Source organism: Erinaceus europaeus, chromosome 18 (assembly GCF_950295315.1).
Source record: "Erinaceus europaeus chromosome 18, mEriEur2.1, whole genome shotgun sequence".
NCBI classification, from domain to species: Eukaryota; Metazoa; Chordata; class Mammalia; order Eulipotyphla; family Erinaceidae; genus Erinaceus; species Erinaceus europaeus.
In genome coordinates, this window is record NC_080179.1 from 51,047,869 (window position 1) to 51,066,771 (window position 18,903).

The following is an 18,903-nucleotide window of genomic DNA, read 5'->3' on the forward strand; positions in this document are numbered from 1 at the left end:
GCAACATTTATTTGAGAGAGGAACACTGGAAAACAGAAACAGGGAAGCAGGAAGGCAAGGAGGAGGAGGAGGAAGGGGGGGGAGAGGAAGAGAGAGAGAACGGACACAAATACCAGAGCATCACGGACACATGTAGTACTAGGGACCAGACTTGGACCTTTTTTATGTGCTCTACCATTGAGCCCCGTCCCTGGCTGCACACTGCCAATATTTGCTCTTTAAATAATATGACATTAGATATTGTCACATATCTTGTTTATAGGAAAAGATTGATAGGGACTCTAGTTTTGGATAAAAAATCGCAAAATCATTCTCCATAGAAGGATTGATGCAAGTTGTCTTCTCATTTGTGTATTTGAATACATACTTCTGAATAGGTAATTAACACTTAGGCCATAAATTATGGGTGAATTTCTCAAGACCTTAAGAAGGTTTCTGTCTTTCAAATATGCTGCTACACAAGCATTTAAGAGTATTTGTGGTAACAATTCTGTAGCAGTAAGTTAGGCAGTAATGAACCAATTATAGTTATCTTTTAAACTCTAGATGTTGTTATGTCAAAGCAACTATAAGAAGCACATTTATCTGTCTTCTGTCTTTTATATATATATATATATATTAATTTTAAGTTTTATAAGATCATGGTCATTTATAAGATCATGTACATTTCTGGTGTTTATTATTAAAATCAATGTGTTCAGCATTATAAGTCCTATTCTGTTATTCCCCATACAGTTGAAATCTTTTACCTGATTCTCCCTTCCCTTCTAGTAAACATTTGTAGTCTTATAGTCTGTTTTACTGACTGAAATGCTACTTGCCTTTTTAAAAAGAAGATAATTGTATTGTTCAGGACAAAATGGATGAAACTGGAGGTGATTATGCTAAGTGACATAAGTAAAGACTTGAAAGACAGATGAAAGACCAGATGGTTTCACTCATATGTGGACTATAGGTAACTAAAATAAACAAACTTGCAAAACAAAAAAAAAGAAGTAATAATAACCAAGCAGACTCCTAGGCTTGCTGAAAGTTATGTTAGTTTTCAGAGGGAAGCTAGTGGGTAAGAGGATGGTGTAGTGACACAGATGGTTGGTGCAGTGAATTGTATTCCTAAATTACAATATTTAAACCGGTTTTAAGTCACTTAGAAATACAAATGAGACAACATAATGGTTATGTAAAAGACTTTCATGCTTGAGGCTCCAAAGTTCCAGTGTTTTTTCTGTGTGTGTGTGTTTTTTTTTTTTTAGTATCTTTATTTCTTTGATAGAGACAGCCAGAAATTGAGAGGAAGGGGAAGATAGAGAGCAACAGAGTCACCTGCAGCACTGCTTTACCACTTGTAAAGCTTTCCTTCTGCAGGTGGGGACTAGAGACAGGTTAACTGCATCCTTGCCCATTGTAATGTGTGTGCTCAACCAGGTGTGTTTGCCACTATCTGGCCTCAAAATTCCAGGTTCAGTCCCTAGCACCCATAAGCCAAAGCTGAGCAGTGCCCTGGTTTCCTTCTTTATCTTTATCATTAAAAAAAAAAAAAAAAAAAAACACATGGTGTATTGCACCAAAGTAAAACCTCAGGTTGTGGGTAGGGTTCAGGTCCTGGGACATGATAACAGAGGAGGACCTGGGGTGGGGGGTGGGGTAGATTGTTATGTGGAAAACTGAGAAATGTTGCACATATACAAACTACTATATTTTACTTTATACTGTAAATCATTAATCCCAATAAAGAATAAAAATAAAACAAATGAGATATATAAAAGTAAAAATGAAAATAAAAATAATTTTAAAATGAAAATAAATATATTTTTGATATTTTAAAAATTAATTTACTTTTCTTGGTTTCTCTGTAGCACATATGAGTGTAACCATACTACATATATATATATATATATATATATATATATATATATTTTTTTTTTTTTTTTTTTAAATTTATTTTTTTGCCTCCAGGGTCATTGCTGGGGCTCGGTACCTGAACCATGAATTCGCTGCTCCTGGAGGCATTTTTCCCTTTTGTTGCTCTTGTTGTTTTTATTGTTGTTGTTATTATTGTTGTTATTGATGTCGTTGTTGGTGGATAGGACAGAGAGAAATGGAGAGAGGAGGGGAAGACAGAGAGGGAGAGAGAAAGATACCTGCAGACCTTTTTCACAGCCTGTGAAGCAACTCCCCTGCAGGTGGGAGCTAGGGGATCGAACCGGGATCTTTACGCCTGTCCTTGTGCTTTGCACCATGTGCGCTTAACCCGCTGCGCTACCCCCAACCCCCAACATATTTTTAATTCATAAAAAGTTTAGCCATAGTTGCATCTGTGATGATGTTCTTTGCGCAAAGCATACTATATGCTTAACTATAAAATAATGAAATTCAACATACACAATCAAGTGTTGAGTGAGTAATATACTGTAGAGTTTAATAAAGGGCAGTGTTTGGATTTTTTTTTTTTTTTTTTTTTTTTGTGTGTGTGTGTGTAAGTAAAAAGATTTCCTTGTCATTGTTTATTTCAAAATAATGAAGGCCACTGTTCAGTCCATTTACTCTACCAGTAGTGTAAATGTTAGGTGATAGGATTTATTCCTTTATATTGGGTCTCCCAAATTGTGTTTAATGTCAGAAAGATTTAGTTACAGCGAAATTGGGAAAAGCTGTTATAAAGCAAGCAAAATAAAAAAAAAGTTTTTTTCTTATAATCCTCATGATCATACACTTTGCAGTCTTAAGTCTCTAAAGAACATATACTGCATTTAATAAAAAAAATATGCTTGCTTCAAGTTGTTCTCAGAGCAGCTCACTAGTAGTGGTAACTTCTAGTGATGTGGGTTCTCTTTACTATATCAGTAAGAACTAATATGTCTACCTTCTGATGAATAGTCAGTGAAGAAAAGGTTACACTGTATTCTTATTACAGAACTGTATTCTTAATTCTAACATATACTGAAATACAAATTTGAGAATAATTTCTGTACGAGTATAATCTCTCAAGTACATATTTGATTTTAGTCTGTAACTTTTTTTTTCTTTTTTTTTTCAACCAGAGTGCTGCTCTGCCCTGGCATATGGTGGTGCTGAGGATTGAACCTGAGACCTTTGGTGCCTCAGGCAGAAGTCTTTTTGATTAACCATTACACTATTTCTTTGGCCCTCTTTTTTTTTTTCTTCTTCTTTTACACTCAGATTCTTTTAAAAAAAAGTTGATAAGTGCCTTATCTATTTGATGTAATACATTCTGTTTTTTCTTCAGCTAAACAAAATTAAATGGATATATTTCAAATATTGACTTCATACTTCATGTTGAAAGTATAATCAAGAGCTTAGCTTGAAAGTTAACATAATTGCTAGAAAATAAGGAAAAACTTTTTTTTCAATTCTAAGGAAAACTGAACAATATTTTTCTAAAGACGTGAGTTTTCCTGAGAGTCTGATATGTTTGGTTTGGTAGCACGATTTTGGGTAGACTTACTACTCTATTAAAGTCTACGTTGTTTTATCCTGCAGTTTTAACAAAAGTATTTTCTTTGCTAGCTATTATTACAGAACTATTAAGAACTCTTTCTGTACTTTGTAAAAAGTTGATAAAAAAAGTAATCATGTATCCAAAGTTGAATTACAGGTTTTAGGAGATCTGTTTTGTTGGCCCTGGATTTTTAATATTTGAAGGTCAGCTATAGTGGTCATCTTAGAAACTTTAAGTCTCAGTCCTTCTTAACTTTTTTTTTTTCTGATCCTATATTGTAGGATAGTCTTTGATTACTGTTTTTTTTTCTTCTTAATATGGAAATATATTTTCTGTCTTTTTTGTTTGTTTGTTTTGTTAGGGGCTGCTTTCTTACCTCGTCATTGATAGGCACACTTGCACTAAGCCTTACAATACCTCTGTCCATAATAGCTGACATCTGTATGCAGAAGGTAAGTCAAACTCTTAGATATTCGAGGTCTGCTGTTCAAACAGCCTGAATGAATGTTAAGGGATAATTACTATAAGAGAAATAACCATGAATAATACTTGCTTCACTCTCCCCCTAGGTGAGATATGTAAATTGTACCAAGAAATGGATAATCTTTAACATGTTTACCTTTCCAATACCCCACCCCCATTAAGTTCAGAATTAAAGTTGTCTTTTTATGTCATTTTGAAGCTGATTGCATTCCAGATATTGTTTAGTAAGTCTATAGGTCAAGGTATATATTCTGTCACATAGCTACTACTGTTTCAGTTTCTTTTTTTATTTTATTTTATTTATTCCCTTTTGTTGCCCTTGTTGTTTTATTGTTGTAGTTATTATTGTTGTTGTTGGATAGGACAGAGAGAAATGGAGAGAGGAGGGGAAGACAGAGAGGAGGAGAGAAAGATAGACACCTGCAGACCTGCTTCACCGCCTGTGAAGCGACTCCCCTTCAGGTGGGGAGCCGGGGTTCGAACCAGGATCCTTATGCCGGTCCTTGTGCTTTGCGCCACCTGCGCTTAACCCGTTGCGCTACAGCCCGACTCCCCTGTTTCAGTTTCTAAGATAACTTTATTTTTTAAAAGATTTTATTTATTAATGAGAAACATAGGAGGAGAGAGAAGGAGTGAGACATCACTCTGGTACATGTGCTGCTGGGGATTGAACTCAGGACCTCATGCTTGAGAGTCTGATGCTTTATCCACTGCACCACCTCCCAGACCACCTGAGATAACTTTTAAGGAGTCTCTAATACTGTGCTAACCTTGCTATAGGTATAGGTAGCACAGGAATAATGTTTCTCAGTGAGTATTCATTTCTCTGCGAACTCAGTAGGGCAGTTGCTGCTTTCCTCTTTCACGGTCTGTGTGCTGGTATTCTTATGATAAATATTGATGATCCTGATATCGCAGAGATTCAAATCTGGATGTTCCTCCACACACATGCAGGGGAGAGCTCTTTGTTAGTGCTCATGGACAAGGCGATTTACCTACCTGGTGAACTCTTTGACCCCAAGCCCAACTTTCATTCTATAATTTTTGAGAGAGAAACATAGACAGGAAAGGAGGGAGGAAGGAAGGAAAGATGAGAGGAAAGGAAGGAAGGGGAGAGAAAATGCCACGGACTCTTGCCTGCCCGTGAACCTTCCTTGTGGCTGTTCATGGTGCTCCCATGTGGTACCTGGATAAAGTGCACTGCCTCTTCAGTCAGGCAAGGCGTGTACTTTACCCACACCTCCCACCCCCATCACGAGTTGTTTTTCTCCTGTGTGGCATTACACAGAGAATTGTATTGTTTAATATGCACTTTCCCTTTCAAAGTCACCTTAACCTTTATGAAATTTGGTTTTATTCAGTTTTAAAAATAGGGCTTTTAGTTGAATATGAAGTCCTTCTGACAATGGTTCCTAAATTTTAAACTCAGTAGTCATAATTTTTTCATATGTTTCCTGGTCTTGGATCATTTGGTCTTGGATAAGTGAATCATGACTTTTCTATATTGTCAAATATCTGAAAGGTACATCAAGAATTAAACTAATAATTTAGTAACAGTTGGAATTTTTTTTTTTTTTGCTTTTATTGATTTTTTTTACCTGGGTGTTTTTAGGCTGTCCTAGCACTCATGTACATGCACACGTCTGTATGTGTAAACCATGTAATTAAGATATGCATGCTAAAAGGCTATAGTGATTAGTGCTGTTTGCATTATGAGTCCTTATAAAAAACATGCTCTCAAGACCCTTTTATTTTGATAAATAATGTTATCAAAAGGAATGCTATACATTTTCCCACCGGAGGGAGTCTTACTTATGATTTTAAGTCGTATTTTTTATGTCCTTCTCACACACCCCCCCCCCCCCCTCCCCAGCACTGCTCAGCTCTGGCTTATGGTGGTGGGAAGGATTGAACCTGGAACTTTGGAGCTTGAGGCGTAAGAGTCTATTTGCATAAGCATTATGCTGTCTGTCTACCCCCCACACACACACACCCGATCTTGTATTTTTAAACTTTAAAGAGGGCAAGTGCAGTTATTTGTTCCCTACTGTAAAGACAGAAGTTGCTATTTCCATCTCTTTTTTTTCCTTGAAATTTAAATAGTTCATCAGTGCAGACAGTTAAAGAATGATAGTTGTTTTTTATCCTTAGTTGAATGCAGATAGTAAAAGTGAGCTAGTAGAAGGGAAGAATGATTTGAGTTTTTCTTTACATTTCTCACAGCTTCGATAAAATGATCAATTGAAGAGTTGGACTTTGATGTCTGAGGGCTTTTCACTGCTGAGTCTCAGTTTGCTACTTCTCCACCTAACATTTTTTACTAAAAGTAGTTTATTAGTGTTTTAATATTGATTTACAAAATTATAAGATAATAGGGGTATACCTCTATTTCCTTTTCTGTGTCCTCATCCCCTCCAGTGGAAACTGCATTAGTTCTCCCAAGATCACAGATATGGGTTGACTATTATTTCTATAAATATCTGTCTATCTATCTATCTATCTATCTATCTATCTATTATATATATATATATATGTCCATTTTTCTACTAAAAGTATTGCTAATTGTAGTCTTATTGATTTTGTCTGCTTGAAACTTTCCATATGTGTGATTTTGTGATTTCACTGCTTCTGTGCTGGTTTTTCATCTTTTTTTTTTAATTTCTGGTAAGGTGAAAGTGTAGGAGACACAACACTGCCTTTGTTGATAGAGCACCTGTTCCCATCCACAGTGCTCCCGTGTGCTACCAAGGCTTGTGTATGCTCTGCTGGTTATTATCTTCATAGTATTTATTTTACTCTATCATAATTTCCTTGCGAGTTTTAAAAATGTGTTAGTAGACTTCATTAATAAAATATTTGTAAAACTGGACTTCAGAGTTTCTAGTATAGCTAACATAACTATAGCATAGTATGATTTTTAAAAATTAGAATTATTAGAAGACTACTTAAAAAATTAAAGAACAGGAGTCAGCTTAAGAATATGCAGTGGGAAGGGCCATTGGTGTACCTGGTTGAATGTATAAGGACTCAGGTTCAAGTCCTCAGTTTCCACTTGTAAAGGGGAAGCTTCATGAGTGGTAAAGCAGTGCTGCAGGTATCTCTCTCTCCCCATCTTTATTTCCATTCTTCCCTCTCAATTTATCTCTGTCTCTGTCCAAAATAAATAATAAAATTACTTACAAAGTCAAAAGAAAAAAGAATAGGCAGTGGAGGCTGGGCATTGACATACCCAGTTGAGCGCACACATTACCATGCACAAAAGACCCAGGTTCAGCCCCCCCCCCCCAACCTCTACTCCCCACCTGCAGGAAGGAAGCTTAACAAGTGGTGAAGCAGGTCTGCAGGTATCTTTTTTCTCCCTCTCCTCTTACCCTCTCAATTTCTCTCTGCCATATAAAATATAGGAGAGGAGCTAAGTGAAACTAGGTGAAGAAGTTCGCAGTACTTCTCTGTTTTATTTTCAAAACTCCTTGTGAACTTACAATATGTGTAAAATTCCTCTTACTTTATGCTGGAGTGATAGTTCAGCTTTAGAATACATAATGTGCATGTTTGAGGGCTGAGACACCCAGAATTAGTCGTACATCATCACATGCCAGGGCTGAGAATGCTGAGTGACAAATAAATAAGTATTAGAGCCTGGATCCCACTTCACTGAAGGAAACTTTGGCATTCTGATTACTTTCACTCGCCCTGTCTCTACCTAAAATAAAATAAAGTTGAATGAATATTTTGAAAACCCCCCAAAAAGTGTGTATATATATATATACACACATATATATACAAACACACACATATATATATATATATTTATACACACACACACACACACACACATATATGGGGAAAAAATGGCCACCAGGAGCAGTGGATTTGTCATGTAGGCAGTGAGCCCCAGTGATAACCCCAGTGACAACAAAAAGACTGGGCAGTAATCAGTAAAGATGAATGGGTTCTGTGATGTGTAAGACAACAAATTAAGATTTCATAATTCTACTTTGAATGTTCTAGTCCTTATCCATGAGAAGCTTGTCTTATTGGCTTTTCTGTAGGTTATTTTCCAAATGCTAAAGTATTTTAGTAATTTCATAATTTAAGCAAGCGAAATTGTACATTGCACACTGAAGTCCTGAATTGTATTTAGTAACGTGCTTAATATACTGTCAATGTTTTGTGTTATTCTCTTGGAATTTTAACTTTTTTTTTGTTTTACTAAGTGTAAAACTCATGTTTAAGGTTACTGTTGTTTTAATGATAATTGTATGACTTTGTCTATTTTTAGGTGCAGTTTTCTTGGCTATTTTTTGCAGGAGCTATCCCTGTATTTTTTTCATTTTTTATTGTAACTTTACTGTGCCATTATAATAATTGGGATCCTGTGATGGTGGGAATCAGAAGATTTTTTGCCTTTATTTGCAGAAAACATCGAATTCAACGGTAAATTTATTTCCAATATAAACTTAATGTTAAAAAGTAATGTTTGGTAAATTAACTGTGACCATCATTCTCACTAAGATTTAGAGATCTCTATGAAGAATTACTGAAAGAGTATAACTTATAATGCACAATATCAGGTAAAATAATGTATTATCTTTTGAGTAACAAGACAGTTTCTTCCCAAATTAAAAAGTTTTAGATCACAAATAAAATTGGAATGCTTACTATTTTACTGTAACTAATTTTAAGTGAAGTGCTTATTGGTTTGAACAAAATTTACAATAAGATATGGTAACATTGCCTCAAATTTTTTTTTTTTTTTTACTTTTATAACCAGAGCACTACTCAGTTTTGGCTTGGGGGTGGAAAGGCCATGAACCTGTATTCTCAGCGATTCAGGCATGAAAATCTTACTAAACTACTATCACCCCACCCTCTTATTAGAAGAGAATTTTTTTTTTTTACATTCTACTATAAAAACAAACAAACAAAAAAAACGAGATAAGATTTGGGAAATCTTCCCTTATTGTTGATTCTGACCTCATAGCTTCAGGTAGTTGAATTTCTTTCATCTGTAAATCTTAACTGCTTTTTTTTTTTTTTTAAGGGTTCCAGAAGACAGTGAACAATGTGAGAGTCTGATTCCTATGCATGGTGTTTCTCAGGAGGATGGAGCTAGTTAGCTGCTTCTGTAATTAAGGTTTGTATGCTAGCTGACAACACTGTTGAATAAGGTTCTTACAGTGCTCAAATAAAAAATTTATTTTCCATAGTTAATTGTTTTAGTGAAAATGTAACTTAGAAGCTAAGAGAGTCAAACTCCCTAGTTTTTATTTTATTTTTATTGATTTAATAATGATTGACAAGAGTGTAAGATAAGAGGGGTATAAGTCCATACTGTATCCCATTCCCTCCACTGGGAGCTTTCCTATTCTTGATCCTTTTGGGAATATGGACCAAACTCTTCTAGGTTTTTATTCCAGTGTCTCCACATGTAGCTCTGTGACTTTATGGAAGGTTCGTAAATGCTTTGTATTTTCATTTTTTATTTGTGAACTAGGGTTACAATATAACCTCCTAAGGTTGTTGGAAGAATCAAATACTTGGTGAATTTTAGCAATTTATACTGTACAGACATATAAATATTGATATAGTTGAGTGTATGAAGTGAACCCAAGTTTCAGGTATTATTTTTATTCCTGTTAAGGGTCATCATTTTATTTAATGCTGTACTTCAGAAATTTTTTTTCTCTGAGTATAAAAGTGAAAAGTATAATACTTTGATATATATCCTATCTTTATGCTATATATTTATCATAATTGAGATATTTTATTTTATTATTTTATCATTATTTCTCACTTAACAATGTTTCAAAACATTTCTCATTAAAAAGCCTCACCTGTTACTTGTTACATGACAGAAAGATGAGATGATGTTTTTTAGCACTGAATGAATGCCTAGAATACATCTAACATATATCTTTGACAGACTAGTGACTATATACTTTAGAATGCTAGATGACAATAAACTACTAAATTCTGGAGATCTAGGTTCATTTTTTTCTGATAACTTTAGTAATTTATATTGATATGTTTCCTGATTGCAACTAAGCCATCCCTATTCAGCTAGAACATAGAACAATTCCTGTCAGCTCCTTGCACTCACACGGGGCGTTGAAGCTTATGTTTCTTTTATGATAAATTCACCTCTAACCTAAGGATGATTATTTTGGTTTTATATCTTTATTGCTTGTTTTTCATTCATTTAGATTTTGCTGTATGACAGTTACAAATGCATATAGTTCCAAGAGTTCCACAAGACTGCACCATCCAACTAGCCTTTGATTTTCATTATTTTCCCATTATAAGGGATTACTTTAAATTCACTAGTCAATTCTTTGATATTTACTTTTATCTGTCTCTCTTATCCTTTTTTTTTTTTTGCCTCCAGTGCTGTTGTTGAGAGTCTTAACTGCTTTTTAAAAATACATTTTGTTCCATTTTTCTATATTTAGTTGTTTCTTCACCGCCTTGCCTTTCAGAGAGGGAGCTGCTTATATTTCCCCTATTAGCTATTATTTTCTTATCTTTGCTCTTTGTAGTTTAGTCTTTAAAAATTTTTTTTGTTATATATTACTGCTTTGTATGCAGAGTTGAACTAGTTATGTGGGTTTTTTGTTGTTGTTGTATCTGTATATCTTTTTAGTGCCATAATTTGTGCTTTACTATTTACTGGAATGCTGTCCATTATTTTCATACTCACATTTTCACTCACACACCCAGGTACATATTTCAGTTTTTTTGAAGTAAAAACGACATAAGGGGAATAGATACAGTGAAGATGGTTAAAAATATAAATTATAATAAAAGAAAAATGGTATGGGTTGGACCAGAGTTCTTACCTTAGCGGAAGCTATGGTAGACTACACCATGAGTAAAACTGTTTCTACAGGATCTGCCATAACTGGTGTACTAGATAATAGCCTTTAGTATTCCTATAGAACTCCTTTGTCATGAACCCTTGGTATTTAAGTGCTAGTATTCAGCTCTGAATATATATTGTATTTGATGTATAGTTCAGTGTTAATATGATTTGCTTTTTAAAATATAGGCTGTAGAAAATTAAAGCTATAGCAGTTATAATTAATAGTAATTTTATCTCTTTTCTTATTTTTAGATTGATAATGGAATATTATACAGCGAAGAGACAATCTCTGACAGTTTTTTGTAGAAAAACAAGTTTCAGTGCTTAGTCTGAAATATAACAGTTTCAGTTCTTTGGAACTCTAAAATATATTTCTTTATACTTGTTTTCTTCATTTTCATAGTGAAGAGCTTTGTTATGTAACTGTATATACTACTACAATTATAGGAAGTTCCAGCCCACAATTCATCTTAAAGACCAATCTGCCTTATATTTCTCAAGGAATTCAACTGATGAAATAATTTTAATTAATCAAGAAATGAAATCCTCATGCCTGGAGACTCTATTTTCACATATTATTTGTTGAATGCTGGATTCTATTGAAATGTTTTCAAGAAATTATTTATGTATGTAGATCCATGTTTCTTACAGGTAAAACGCTAAAATAAAATGCCTATAGTAGGTATGGATTGTATTTTTGAGTTTTATATAATATTGCAAATGAACACAGAAAAATGTTTGTTTAATAAGTATACTCATGCCAAATTAGTGGTTACTTTTAAAATCATCCTCACTTGAGAAAAGATACAGCTCGTTCACACAACATGTATTGTCACTTCATAGCATTAGATGCCTTGTATTTTAACTCAAACAAGCCATGGCAGAACTTTAAGGTGAAAGTATTGTTAAATGAAGAGTTATGTAATTCTTTTTTTATAAAATGTTTTTATTCGTGATTTAATAGTGGTTTACAAGATGAGTTATATATTTCTACCGGCAATAAATTTAATTGCTAGAAAGTTCTGTTTAATTTAGAGTTTTGAGGAAATACTCTCTCTTCAACTGAAAAATTTTCATAATGGAATGAGGTTAATTGAAGTGATAAGGGGGAATTATTAAAATAAATGTCTATTTATTTTTGCACTATAGATCTATCAGTTTATGATTTTCCCCCCACATATAAACATGCCAAACTACCCGACAACTGGATGCTTCTTTAAGTAATTCTGTTTTTCCTAAATAAAACTTTACTAAGATACTAAAGAAGAAAGGCAAGATTTGCACTTTGAAAATTCAGATTAACTTTTTTTTCCCTACCAAGCTTCAATTTACAATATTCCTAATTGCAGTTCTTGTATTTAGGACTTATATGTACTTACTGTGCAACTGCTCTTGGACTCTGATAGACGTCAGTGATTAAACATGAGTCTTAGGATTCAGCCAGATTTTTGTTAAATCAGAAGCTACTTCCTTTCCAAGATTTGTGTGGACAGTTTATTTCTTTTCAAATATAATAATTATTTTTTCCTTTGCAGTATCTGGCTTCAGTTTACCCTAATTGCTTTGTTTTTGCCCTAAGTTTTAAAGTTTGGTTATCTTCTCAGTCCTAAAGATTTCTAGCTTACATTAGTTAAAGGTTATTTTGGTATTAAATTGTAAAAACAGACATCTGTTCTCCTATTTGGTGCCACAATAATTTTTGCTAAGCTAAAATGACAGTGATATTAGTTTGGCAAAGGGTAAAAAGCATGCAAAGAATATTGACCTCTGAGGAGTTTTCTTTCAAAAGTAATTTAATGAACTAACATTTCATTTTCTCTATGCCTGATTTTTGAAATGTATCAGCTAGAACTTTGGTTTTATTTGAGCTCTTTGATATCTCATCAATACGTTCAGTAGTTAGTAGAGTAAAATAGTTGGAAACAAGAGATTTAAATTATTGTATCAATACAGTAGGAAAAGAGGTCGAACTTTGTATTTGGAGGTTCATGTACTCTATTCAGACGAACATAAGTCACGTGCTGTTACTCAGGAGTCTAGGAAGAGTAAGCCGTAGCTGCTATGCTACATGATTCTTGACGAGGACTTTGACAAGGCTGCTGTTTTCTGCTTAGCAATAGGAAGCATCATTAAATTGGCTAATTTAAAGTATTGAAAGTATTTATTCACCCACCAATTAACTTTTTCAGATTTTATTTCATTGATTTTTGTATTTGAATACTATAGCATGGCCAGTGAACTTTCTTTTTACATATTTGTTATTAAGGGTTCATCTTCTCAAGAAATAAAACTGTAATGACTACTTCATTTTGTGATTACCGAAAAGTCTAAGTACAAAAGCCCTAGGGTCACCAGATTGCAGGCATTTGGAAATGTTGGGGAGAGAATTTCTTCAAGTAACTGCTGATGTCCTCTATTATAACATTAGTATAGTCTTCTGAGTCTAAAGATGGGAAGAAAAGTTTCTAACACATTGTTTTCAGTCTTCCTCCTATACATAACTTAAATGCCATTGTTATCTAATGTTTCAAATTATGACCTTGATTAAAAGAGATCTGCTATTTTTTTCAGAAAGACACTATTAGATAAGCATCAGATTAAACAGAACTGAAAATGAAGTAGGGCAGGGAGACAGCATAATGGTTATGAAGAGACTCTTATGCTTGTGTCTCTAAAGACCCAGGTTCAATCCCCTACACCACCATAAGCCAGAGCTGAGCAGTGCTTGGAGAAAAAAAAAAAAGCAGTTTTAAAAATGCCTAGATGAGGGGCCGGGTGGTGGCGCACCTGGTTGAGTGCACATGTTACAGTGCACAAGGACCCAGGTTTGAGCACCCAGTCCCCACCTGCAGGGAGAAAGCTTCACAAGTGGTGAAGCAGGGCCACAGGTGTCAATTTCTGGCTGTTTCTATCAAAAAAAAAAAAAAGATAAAAAAAAATGCTTAGATGAGTGCTTTTTGAAGCTTACAAGAGCCATTTGGTATATATAATACATCTATATTCCTTTAAATAAATTTTGATTAAAATATTGATACGCTGCCTTCTGTGTGACTTAATTTCTTATGTCAATTTAATTTCTCTCCTTGGCAGCTGATAAATAAAGTTCTAGAGAGGTAAGCTCATAAGGTTAAATGTTGAGCATTCTCAGTGTTTATGCATCCATGTGTTTGTGCGTGCGTGTGTGCATTTGTCCATCCATGTTTCAGGAGGAATACTAACGCCCACTTTACAGTCATGCAGAGCAGATATGGGGCTGCAAGCCAAGACTTTAAAAAATTTTTATTTGATAGAGACAACTAGAAATCAAGAGGATGGGGGCGTATAGAGAGGGAAAGAGACAAAGACACTTGCAGCACTGCTTAACCAGTTGGGAGACGTTCCCCCTGCAGGTGTGGACTAGGGGCTTGAATCTGGGTCCTTGCACATTGTAACGTATGCTCAAGAAGGTGTGCCAACACTGGGCCCCAATTCAAGACTTTTTTTTTTTAAATGTAAAAGTTTTATTTGTCTAATTTCTTCTTTTAAATTTTATTTATTTTTTATTTCTTTATTGGGGAATTAATGTTTTACATTCAGCAGTAAATTCAATAGTTTGTACATGCATAACATTCCCCAGATTCCAATTTAACAATACAACCCCCACTATGTCATTGAATTTCCCAATTCAAGACTTTATAAGGTACTGTGGCAAGCTCTGTAGTACTAATTCAGTGTGTTGGTTGAAGAAATAAAATGTCTTTAAAGAATGGGGGGAGTTGGGCTGTAGCACAGCGGGTTAAGTGCACATGGCACAAAGCGCAAGAACCGGGGTGAGGATCCTGGTTCGAGCCCCTGGCTCCCCACCTGCAGGGGAGTCGCTTCACAGGCGGTGAAGCAAGTCTGCAGGTGTCTTTCTCTCCCTCTCTCTGTCTTCCCCCCTTCTCTCCATTTCTCTCTATCCTATACAACAATGACGACATCAATAACAATAATAACTACAACAATAAAAACAAGGGCAACAAAAAAAAATAAAATGTTAAAAAAAAAGAATGGGAATTGGAAAATAATGTTTCTCCCAGAATCATATTAGCAAATAAATGAAGTATTTTTAATTTAAGTGATTCTCATTATAATCCTTCATTTTCTACTTTCTTTTTGAAATATACTTTGTTGTAAGAGAGAGGAAACAGGCCAGAACATTACTCTGCTATTTGATGTTATCCAAGGATCAAATCCTGGATGTCATGCATGCAAGACATGCACTGTACAGCTAAACCACCTCCCTAGACTGTCCTGAAATAGTCTTTACTACTAACTATATTTTAGGAAGAATTCACAGAGATGAGATGAGTATTAACTGCTATCTGCAGATTTAACTCAGCTAAAATACTGTGTGTTGACGTTTTCTTAAAGGTGGCTCTTATGAAATTATAAATTAATAGAGCTTGAATCAGATTCTATTTAGTATTTCGTTAACAAAAATTCCATGCAGATAAATTGATACACATTTTAGATAGATGTCACACACAGACATACACCATATTTTCTTTTCCATTCATCTGTACAATAATATAGTGTTTCATAGGTTATGTATGAACACAGTTCATTTCCTGTTACAATTAACAGTTTTCCAGGGAGTCGGGTAGTTAAGTGCAGGTGGCGCAAAGTGCAAGGGCCAGCATAAGAATCCCAGTTTGAACCCCCGGCTCCCCACCTGCAGGGTGGTCACTTCACAAGCGGTGAAGCAGGTCTGCAGGTGTCTATCTCCCCCTCTCTGTCTTCCCCTCTTCTCTCCATTTCTCTCTGTCCTACCCAACAATGACAGCATCAATAACAACAAAAATAAAACAAGGGCAACAAAAGGGAATAAATATTTTTTTTTAATTAATAACAGTTTTCAATAAAGTTTGTGTAGAAGAATTTATAAATTTGAATCAAATAATGATTTGGAAACTTTCATTAATATGAAAACTTTGTCATTAGGAATAAAGATTACATAGTGATGGGATCCTTTGTCTTAACTGATTCATTATATTACCTTGTTTTCATTCTGACTGTCTTATCTAAAAACCTGTGGCTAGTATGTTTTTAACTAAGCCTTATTTTAATGTCATTGCATAAAGAAAGGAAATTTCTTATCTGTGTTATACATTAACTACCAAAATGTCATGATGAAATCATTGGCATGTTTAAGGAAACAGTACATCTAAAAAGTAACTAGTACTCTCTAGTTATATTAGTTATATCAGATGTAACTATATATTAATATCACAAAATGGTAATATGAAATGGCAAAATATACAGTAAGAACATTTTGAATTTTTTTAGCATTTTTATTTTTGCTGTTTCTAAATTTTTATGTTAAGCTTTTTTTCATTGGGGGATTAATGGTTTACAGTCAACAATAAAATATGGTGGTTTGTATATGTATAGCATTTTTCAATTTTCCACATAAAAATTTAATCCTTCTAGATCCTCCTCTGCCATCATGTTCCAGGACTTGAAAACCCCCCCCCACACACACAGACACACACACTAGAGTCCTTTATTTTGGTGCAATACACCAACTTCAGTCCAAGTCCTGATTTGTGTTTTCTTATTTTTCAACTCCTATTTTAAAATTTATTATTGGTGATTGAACGTTCTGAATTTTTAGTAACAAGAATGTAATTTTATTTTGGTGTTGGAGGTTTGGGATGAGAAGTACTAAAAAGGCAGCACTACCTTCATTATATTTTGGACTTGGAAAAGTAAAACCTCCAAAGTGAAACTCTTAACAAGGCACTTAATGCTTTAGTTTTTAATTTTTTACATGAATCTTTCTTGACATCTGTATAACTTTAGATCAGATCCTTGCATGCTAACTCTTCAGTATTTTTCTACTTGGATTTCCTATACCAATTTTTTTTAATTATGACAGAATTAGTCATGTGAGAGTGACCATTAATTTTTTCAGGCCTTTGCAAGGCAAGCAGATTTCTGTTCCAAGTGTCTTGTTTTTTTGACACAATTTGAAAATTCTATAGAATCTTGCCAATATTTGCATATTGAGAATACTTTTACAATTTTTTTTTTATAAAAAATGAGTATTAGGCCATGTAACACCCAAAGTAAAATTTTATTGAAAGTTTATTGCTTTCTTATGTATTCTGATATAAAGTTATGTTCTTTTCACCGATGCAGCAGCTTAATATAGAGCTGTGTGCTCTATATCAAGTTTCAGAGACAGCATGTAGAGAACAGTGGCTCTGAATTTAATCCTATGCAATAGGAATCACCTGGAGAGCTTGTTAAGTACCCTTGCTCAGCCAACAAGTTTTGAATTTTGTTTCTGTTTCTTGCTTTGCCTGCCTGCCTCTCTTCCTTTATTTCTTCCTATAGATGTTACCGCTAAGGGGTCAGTGCTTGTTTTTACCTCCTGATACAGGGTGAGGGAGAGAAAAACGCCTTTAGCATTGCTCCACTACTTGTGAAGCTTGTTTTGTTTGTTTTTAGCAGGGCGGCAAGGATATGGGCTTAAAACACCCCCCCCCCCTTTGCACACATATGTTGTAACGTGGGCTCTCTGTGTGCAACACCTGTCCGTTTTATCAGTATGTTTGGGAGAACTTGGGGCAGGGGGTTACTTAATCCAGGTAGGTTTACACTTCCTGGCTGTAAAGTGTAATTTAATACCATCCACCTGGACTGAGAAAAATAGTAGTTGGAAGCGTTCACCCCGTGTGTTTTGGTGCTTGAGGAGTGATAGTTTCCTTGGTCAGCTCTCCAAGTCTGGCAAGTCTTCAGCTCTCAAATTCTGTGACTCTTAAGTTCTCCAGTTGAAGTGAAAATGCCAAACATAAGTGCACTTGGTGCTTTTGAGAGCAAAGTAAATACAGCAATACTGCATAGACAGTAACTTCCTATTTGCTTTTGTTAGGGCTTAATATGTACACTGCATCTAAAAGTACTGGGCTGGGAGTTGCAGGCAAGATGGCGGCACCGCCTGTCCCTGAACTCACCTGCTCCCGTGAACACCAATTAGACACCTACCTTTGGAATAAATAAATCTCCCCTCCCCCAAAGAGCTGCCTACCAGCTGAACAGCATCTCCACAGTACAAGATACAAAAGCCGCGTCCAACCCGGACAGGTAAAGCCTGGCCTTGCCGGAGCCCCACCCCCAGCGCCAAAGCCTGAAATAGAGGTCTCTCACTAGCCACAGTTTCCTCCACGGCTTTAGCTCATAGCAGGCACCTCGACCTTATGGACCTGAACCAGAAAAAAAAATAGGCTCCCGTCACGTGTGATTTTGATAAAACAGTGGGTCATACATCCAGGGAAATCCAGGGCTGTGGGAACTGAAAACTCTTCACCCAGAGTTTAAAGCAGCATAGTTTGAATTCATGACTGAGGTCTGGAGGCTCAGCCTAGCAGGTAAGTGGGTGAGCTTTTCTGAGTGACTATTAGAATCTGTACAACATTGCCTCCTACAATGCATGTTCAAAGTTCCCCATTCCCACCTTGTGTGTATTTCTCTCCCTTTTTCTTTGTGCCACAGGGTTGTCACTGGGGCTCCTTGCCTTCAAGTTGACTGCACCTTTTTAAAAAAATCTTTCTCATAAAGGGTGGGGTTGGGGTGGGCGAGGTGGAGAGACTGATTCAGCAGTGCTAAGGAAATTTCTTAGCCCCTGCAGGTAGGTACACCGGGCTTGAACCCAAGACCTTGCAGATGGTAATATGTGTACTCTACCAGGTATGCACCCATCCGGCCCCTCTAATATTTCCATTACCTGCTTGGTTTCCTCCCTTCCTTCTTGCTGTTCCTTCTTCCTATCTCCCTGGGCTTTCTCTGGGAGTTACCTCTCTAAGTAGTTCCAGACAGACTGAGACAGAGAGGCAGAGAGGGAGACAGAGGCACCATAGCACCAAAGCTTCAGTGTAGGGTCAGGCTTGAACCTAGGTTGTGCACATGGCAAAGCAATGCACTATCCAAGGAGCTATTTTACTAGCCCCAGTTTGACTTTCTAACAATGTTAGATAAACTACTAAACAAAGCTAATATTAGGAGCATATAATTTAATACAGCAGGAATTTACTTGGTGTTTTGTTTTAAAGTAGTGACATATATTGACAGATGC

The 18,903-nt window shown here is 35.4% G+C and overlaps 1 protein-coding gene across 5 annotated transcripts in view; it reads left to right on the top strand.

Annotated features, from left to right (window-relative positions):
- The window catches only part of SLC35F5 (solute carrier family 35 member F5), a 57,605-nt gene extending 44,498 nt beyond the window's left edge, over positions 1–13,107 (top strand). For 2 of the 5 annotated variants that reach the window (XM_060178019.1, XM_007522291.3), the window contains 4 exons: positions 3,822–3,912; positions 8,226–8,380; positions 8,988–9,080; positions 11,058–13,107. In XM_060178019.1, the coding sequence (XP_060034002.1) occupies positions 3,822–3,912; positions 8,226–8,380; positions 8,988–9,063 (322 nt within the window). In that variant the 3' untranslated portion in view covers positions 9,064–9,080; positions 11,058–13,107. Of the gene's footprint in view, positions 1–853; positions 956–3,821; positions 3,913–8,225; positions 8,381–8,987; positions 9,081–11,057 lie in introns of those variants that run through there. The other 3 variants (XR_009545986.1, XR_009545987.1, XR_009545985.1) reach the window with 2 other exon arrangements.
- Positions 13,108–18,903: the final 5,796 nt, after the last annotated feature.